Here is a 7,578-nt window from a genome sequence, read left to right on the forward strand (position 1 = left end):
GACATCCCACACATGTGGTCACAGGAGTCTTCTGTGTTGATTGTTGTGGTATGAGAGCAGAGGACAAACAGTTTGAGTGTTTCCACACTCAGTCATCGTCCATGACAATTTCCCTGATCACAGTCACAATTCCCTCACCTTCACGGATGCCTTTTGCTGGAGCTCCAGAAGAAGCTACCAGGTTTTACACCCCAACCTGTTGTTCTTTAGATGTGTGGTGAGAAGAAGTGCCTGCTTTGATCTGAGGAAACAGAATAGCAATTTCTGAGTACCTGCCCTATACCAGATACTGAGCTAGACAGCTGGGAAGTATAGAGATGGAATTGACTCTCTCTCTTCAAAGGGCCTTGAGATATATAGTTAAAGAATTATAACACAAGGCAAACCACAAGACATGCCCTTAAAAAGTACAGAATGTTGGCTAGGTATGGTGGCTCTCAGCTGTAATCCCAGCACTTTGGGAGGCTAAGGTGAGTGGATTGCTTGAGGTCGGGAGTTCAAGTCGAGCCTAGCCAACATGGTGAAACCCCGTCTCTACTAAAAATACAAAACATTAGCTGAGGGGGTGGCACGAGCCTGTAATGCCAGTTACTGGGGAGGCTGAGGTGGGAGAATCGCTTGAACCCAGGAGGCAGAGGTTGCAATGAGCTGAGATCATGCCACTGCACTCCAGCCTGGGCAACAGAAGGAGACTCGGTTTCAAAAAAAAAGTACAGAATGTTAGAGGAGTGAAGAGGAAGGAGTAATCAGGAAATAGTATTATAGCTTTAAAAAGATTCCCATTTTGACAAAGGTGAAAGTCAAGGCAAGTCAGATATGGTGCAAAGGGGGAAGCAGGTTCTATCAACAGGCAGTGGTCAGGTGGTGCAGGACCTAAAATATCCTGGTCTGACTTTCAAGGTGCTCCTCAGCAGACAGTGAGTCATCTTAGCATCTCCCTGTCACCCAGGCCCTATGGTGTAACTATCTTCGTCCACCCTAGGCACTTTGTCCAGCCACCCACCAGACATGAAACTTTTTGACCTGTCTGTATGAACAGACAGCTGCTGTAAACTGGCATTCAACTTTTGCTAAACAGCTCCTGGGGGCCAAAGTCATCTTCTAGACCTAGAGAAGGAAGAGTTATTTTCCAGGAGGACTACTCTTTAAAAAGCATGACACAGGCATGTCACAGCCATGCCTTTTACATGCCCCTGAAGGAAACCTGTTAAAGACCAGAGCAAGAGTGGAGAGATAAGAAGAGCTACCTGAATATAAATGACCTCTTGCACCCCAGTCTGTGACCAGAGCATGGCCCCAGGGGAACTGTGTTCCTCCTCCAGTGAATGAGGCCAGCTGTACACAAACTGAAGAATGTCACCCTTAGATGGGATATGTGTTCCACATCCTCAACCTCTACATGTCCTCCTTAAAACTGATTGTCAGGGAAGTTCCTGGGGCAGCTCAGTGGGCTGTTCCCCTGCCTCTTGTACCTTTCACAATCTTCCTTCTCTCTGTTTACAAGAGAAGACATACACCTTTTACCATCCTGAAACTTATTATAATACACTGTCCTGCTAATCCCAGCACTTTGGGAGGCCAAGGCGGGTGGATCACCTGAGGTCGGGAGTTCAAGACCAGCCTGACCAACATGGAGAAACCCAGTCTCTACTAAAAATACAAAGTTAGCCAGGCGTGGTGGCACATGCCCGTAATCCCAGCTAGTCGGGAGGCTGAGGCAGGGGAATCACTTGAACCTGGGAGGTGGAGGTTGCCATGAGCCAACATCGTGCCATTGCACTCCAGCCTGGGCAACAAGAGCGAAACTTCGTCTCAAAAGAAAAAAAAAAAGAACTTGCACCAAACAATGGGACAATAAGAAAATTTAGAGCTAAGACAGGAGAGTCCCATGAAAGTAAAACTCCTTTTGCTTTCTTAGAAGGCACCCCTAAAGGGGCAATGACTGGGTCACCTGCACCAGCTCTATCTAGTCACCTGCCTCAGTGTTAGAAGTCAGCAGTGCAACGATGTCCTCCAAAGCACAGTTCTGTTGAATTTAAGTTAGTCAGTGATATGGTTTGACTGTGTCTCCACCCAAATCTCATCTTGAATTGTAGCTTCCATAATTCCCACGTGTTGTGGGAGGGTGCCAGTGGGAGATCATTGAGTCATGGGGGCAGTTTCCCACATACTATTTTCATGGTAATGAATAAGTCTCACAACATGAAGGTTTTATACGGGGTTTCCCCTTTCGCTTGGCTCTCTTTCTCTCTTGCCTGCTGCCATGTAAGACGTCCCATTGCTCTTCCTTCATCTTCCACCATGATTACGAGGCCTCTCCAGCCACGTGGAACTGTGAGTCCATTAAACCTCCTTTTCTTTATAAATTACTCAGTCTCGGATAAGTCTTTATCAGCAGCGTGGTTAATACAGTCAAGTAAACTATTTTTCTGTCAGAAAGCAATTCAAAGTTAGCTGATTGGTTTGACAATGAGGGCTGGCTTTGCCCACCAGGTGATACAGACGGTGTTTTTCATAAATTAAACTGGATATGCTCAATCTGCAACCATTTAAAGCTCAGAAAATGTGTGGGAAAGAACATCCTTTGCAACTATTAACCTGATGAGGCAAATTTAGATGTCAACTTAAAAACATGCAAGGAGGCACATGATTATTCACAATTGTTTTAGCAGGGGGATGTGAGAAAATCTGGAAGACCACTGAATCTTCCAGTTCTCTTCAAATTAACCAGTGTTGGGAAGTTTGTTTAACCACCTAGAGTTATGATTCTAGTTTTGCTCTGCAGAGGGCAGCATTGCTAAAATATTATTCGACTGTAAAGAAAGGATCTTTTGTTTTTAAAACAAGCTCTTTTTAGGCTAACTTATCTTTCCTGTCTTGTGACAATTTTTTTTAATTTTTAATTTTGTGGGTACATAGTAGGTCTATATATTTGTGGGGTACATGAGATATTTGGGTACAAGCATGCAATGCACAATAATCACATCATGGAAAGTAGGGTATCCATCCCCTCAAGCATTTACCTTTGTGTTACAAACCATCCAACTATACTGTTTTAGTTATTTTTAAATGTACAATTAAATTATTATTGACTATAGTCACCCTGTTGTGCTATCAAATACTAGGTCTAAGCTTCAGCATTTGTGACCTCAAGGAAAGAGTTACTATTTGACCAGAACAGAAACACAAAAGGCCTCTGTGTCAGGCACATTTTTCCAGGGCAGAAACAGCATTTTTTTCCTTTTCTAAACAATTATCTTTCTTTCCGGAGTCGAACACAGGGCCCAGCACCAACAAGCAAGTGCCCAAAAAGTGTATGATGAATGGAAAGTAGAGCAGTCTCCAACTCCAGGGACGCTTTGGGTTAAACATGCAAGACATGGCTCACCAGCATTTCTGAAACCCTAAAACCCCGCCTTGATCAGATTGCTCCAAGTTCAAACAGTCCTTAGAAAGAGCAGCCACCACCTGGAAGGACTTTGGCACCGGCTGACACAAAATGGCCTGACTCCAGCTACACCTGGTTACGGTGCTCTTTGGCCCCCGGAAATCTTCTGATGCCATTTCACTAAGAAAGTCACATGATTTTCTTATAGTTAGTAAATTCCTGCCAGGCCTTAAATAAATGGCCAAAATTCTACACTTAAAGCACAGGTTAAGTACAGAGACAAATTACCCATACTTCCAGGTGAATTCAGCTGTATCAGGAATTGAAACTTGCTCTCAAAATAAGAAAGGAAAGGGAGATCAGGTTGAAAGAACAAGCATGAAGTAATGAATTTTGACTCTGAGGTTCTCAATTCCTCTTTTCCAGCCTTGTGTCTCCTCCCTGTGGTGTTCAGCTCCTACCCCCAGCTAAGTGTCTGCAAGTTATTTCTGGCTGCAGAAATTGTCTTCAGGCAAGTTTTAACTTGTGGGTGTTAACAGCTTCCACCAGGGCATTTGAGTATTTGTTTAATTTGAACTAAAATAAAGGCTTATGCTTCCTGTAAAGAGATCCCGGCATCAGGAACAAGTATGGCAGGCAGTGTTTCCAGAGAACAGGCTCTCTGGCTGCAGCTAAGCCTGGAGACAGGCAGGGAAGGAATACAGAGGCCTCCACCCAGTATCCTCCTATGGAGATGCAAAGGTCCCACCACAAATAAGACAGGATGGGACTGAGTCAAGGTCTGTTGAACTAGAAACCTGTGTTCTTAACCCACCAACTCTGCTATTCTCACTCTCTGGACTGGCCCAGACTGGCCCTGGACAGGCTCAATACACGTTTGTTTAATTAAAAACAAACAAACAAAATATCATTGAGAAAGAAAATAAACTTTACCCGAAGAATGTGAGCCATTTTAAATTATCAGGCCCAAAGAGGCATTGAAATGTGACAGCAATTTCGCCTCACTCCCCGCCTTGAGCTAAGTAATCACCTCTTGAAGCCACTTCCTATGTGGGCTCAAGACTGACTGACACCAAGTGGCCATACATGAACCTAACAATGCCATATGCTAGATACCATAACTCTTACCCTATAGCTCAACAAGGTATAGCCAATCACAAATCAATATTACATCTGTAAGCCCATGAGAATTCCTGTCAAACAACTTTGTATCAGACTAATCCTTGTTTCCTTTTGCCTTTAGAAACCTGCTTGTGGTCAGGTATTGGGGCTCATGCCTGTAATCCCAGTATTTTGGGAGACTGAGGCAAGAGGATCACTTGAGCCTAGAAGTTCAAGACCAGCCTGGGCAATATAGGGAGACCTTGTCTCTATGAAAAATTTAAAAATTAGCCAGGCATGGTGGCATGTACCTGTAATCCCAGCTACTTGGGAGGCTGAGATGGGAGGGTTGCTTGAGGCCAGCAGGCCAAGGCTGTAGTTAGCCATGATCGTGCCATTGCACACCAGCCTGGGTGATGGTGTGAGACCGTATCTCAAAAAACAAACCAAAAAAAAAAAAAACAGCCTGCCTGTAAAAAATACATAAGGGAGCACTTCCAAGACAACTTGGAAGTGTTCCCCAGGCCACTGTCCTCACTATGACTCAAGTTAACTCCTTAAAATTGTATTTTGTGTCTCAGCTTCTTCCTTTAGGTTAACTCCCATGCAGGGCTTTGAAAGAAATAAAAGGATATTACATCCTCTTGTATCAGTCTTGTAAGTAAAAATCACTAGTAAATACAATATTCATGGTCATAGCTAATATACTATTTCTGTTTGTGTCTTAGAAGGAGGAAGGGAAGGGAGAAGGAAAGGTGAGAGGAGAGGACATGATATCTTTGACCTATGTCCACCTCTCTTTCCCAATAGGCAAATGGAGAACCTGCTCTCTGGGAGAACAGTCAAATCAGTCCCACGGCCCTCTTCTCCCCCCAAGAACAACTGGTTCCTTCCTTCAGAGGAAGATGTGTTATCCCCACCAGAAGTGGTGAGCGCCTGGATTCCAAAACGGTTAAGAATTCGTAGATGTGACCTGCCTCATTCTGAAGAACCTCGGCCCAGCAGGTGTATGAAGCAATTAATTGCTCCACAAACCCTGAGAATTTCATCACTGGCCAGAGTAACGCTGAGGAGCTGTCCTCTCTTCTGCTCGAGTGTCTTCACTCAGGGGATTCTGGCAGGCTGGTTTCCTGGACAGATGTTTCTCATCCACACCTGTGGACCTCAGGAAACTAAGGGTGACCTCCACAGACATGGCCTTGATTTCCTTTCCACCAATGCCCATGAGATGTGGAAACTGAAGGAACATCCACACCAGGACCATACACTGAAACAAGCAGGTCAGGGCAGGGAAACTCCATCACATCATGATGAGGCAGAGATGCTGCGGCCCCCCAGACCATTGTGTAGTAGAGGCGGCGTCATTTTACTATGCCTCCTCCCTGCCCTCAGTGAAGTCTGTGAAGGGAGGGGTCAGTGCAGCAAGGAGCTTGCTCTGCCCCAGAGGAGAGGGTGGAATGTTCGAGGACACATGAAGGCAGTTACTCTGCCTACCTTTTAAAACTCTTTCCTCCTGGGGAACGGGTTTATTATGTACTCCTAAACAGACTATATCCATTTATTCACTCCTTCTATAAATCTTTGAGAAAAACCTACTATATGCCAAGCACTTTTCTAGGCAAAGGAAATGCAATAGCCCTTTCTTCCCATAACTTCCAGCCTGGTGGGGAATAAAGGAATTAAATAAGCAATTACAATAAAAGGTGCTCAGTGTCATAACAGGAGGGGTACAAGTGCCACAGAGCAGGTACACCTAATGTAATTCAGGCTGTTTCTGCCAGCTGTGGGATTTCATTTCATCCCACTTGTAAGCTAATTCGTTAGCCTGTTACTGTATCATGGATGTTGTCAGACGACATGAGACTCCTGGGTCAGAGACAAGGGGCCTTATTACTTACAGTCACAAAGCAGCATAAGCATTATGTTTGAGTTGTTTTCCTTGCTTCCAAGTCCCAGAGGACAACATGGGGCTCAGATAAATGCTGTCACGCAGTAGGTTGTATTACAGGAGAAGAACCTAGGCTTGGGGAATCCACCTCTTTCATAGCCGGTGGTAAGGAAACCTGCTCTTTGTTGCGGGGAGATATTATCTCATCCCTCAAGGTTATTCACAGCAAATAACCTGAGAAAGGGCCCAAGTGAAAAACAGTCAAGCCCTTGCATTCTTGGAAAAACCAGCAAGAACATTCCGAGCTCGAGTACAAGGATGTTCAGGGCCTCTCATAATAGTTCTCCAGGAATTCAAATTTTGAATCCCCCTTCATGCTCCCACTCCTTTGAAGCCTTCTCAGACCCACAGCTCTCTCTTTCACCCAGAATTCTTTTTACCTTTACCTTCCATTTTGATATTTAATTATGTGCTGCTTTTTGTTGTCATCTTTTGTAGTCCCACAATGTCATCCACAAATAATGGCTCCAAAACAACTTCTGAAGAAATAAAAAGAAAGCCCTTCTGTAGCTACCTGTAGGTGACAGGTGGACAGAGAAGAGGCAGGATCTCTTCATTTGTGATATTCACTCTGAAATTACCTTGGGTAAAGGCTTAATTTCTTCCTGGCCTGTAAATTGAAGATAATGATATTTGCCTACCTTGCCTTTTGAATTAATTAGTGGTTGTGTTGCATTTTGAGTCTACAGATGAAAGCCTGTTTGTAAGTACAGGGCACCATCATGATCATCATTATCACCATCATCATCATCTTCATCATCATTGCTATCATTGCCTTGGGTTCTGAAGATAAAAGTAATGGAATTCCCACACAGAGCTTCCAAGAAGGGCTAGACCTTTCTAGCCCTTTCAACCTCCTCCTCTATGCTTTTTAGAAGGACTAACTCATTTTCCCCTTTTTTGAGACCTCACTGTTAGGAACTGAGAACCAGCCATAATTTCTGAGACACCTATGTTTTGTACACCCTAACCTGACTGTGCATTTCTCTTGGCAATCAAGCCTAGACCTTTCAACCATACTTCAAATCCAGAATATAAAAGAGCTCTATTAGAAGCAGAGGTAAGGAGACGCTTTTAAGAAAAGTTTCCAAAAAAAATCTCGGCCTGGTGCGGTGGCTCATGCCTGTAATCCCAGTACTTT

At 44.2% G+C, this 7,578-nt stretch overlaps 1 protein-coding gene across 1 annotated transcript; it reads left to right on the forward strand.

The window, feature by feature from the left end:
- The first annotated feature begins 2,279 nt into the window (after positions 1-2,279).
- LOC108530707 (uncharacterized) lies at positions 2,280-6,186 on the forward strand. The gene is made up of 3 exons (XM_017873729.1): positions 2,280-2,334; positions 5,071-5,146; positions 5,300-6,186. The coding sequence occupies exons 2-3, from the start codon at positions 5,094-5,096 to the stop codon at positions 5,988-5,990; spliced, it is 744 nt and encodes a 247-aa protein (XP_017729218.1). The 5' UTR covers positions 2,280-2,334; positions 5,071-5,093; the 3' UTR covers positions 5,991-6,186.
- The last annotated feature ends 1,392 nt before the right edge of the window (positions 6,187-7,578 follow it).

Source organism: Rhinopithecus bieti, unplaced genomic scaffold, assembly GCF_001698545.2.
Source record: "Rhinopithecus bieti isolate Rb0 unplaced genomic scaffold, ASM169854v2 scaffold_7398, whole genome shotgun sequence".
Classification (NCBI taxonomy): domain Eukaryota; kingdom Metazoa; phylum Chordata; class Mammalia; order Primates; family Cercopithecidae; genus Rhinopithecus; species Rhinopithecus bieti.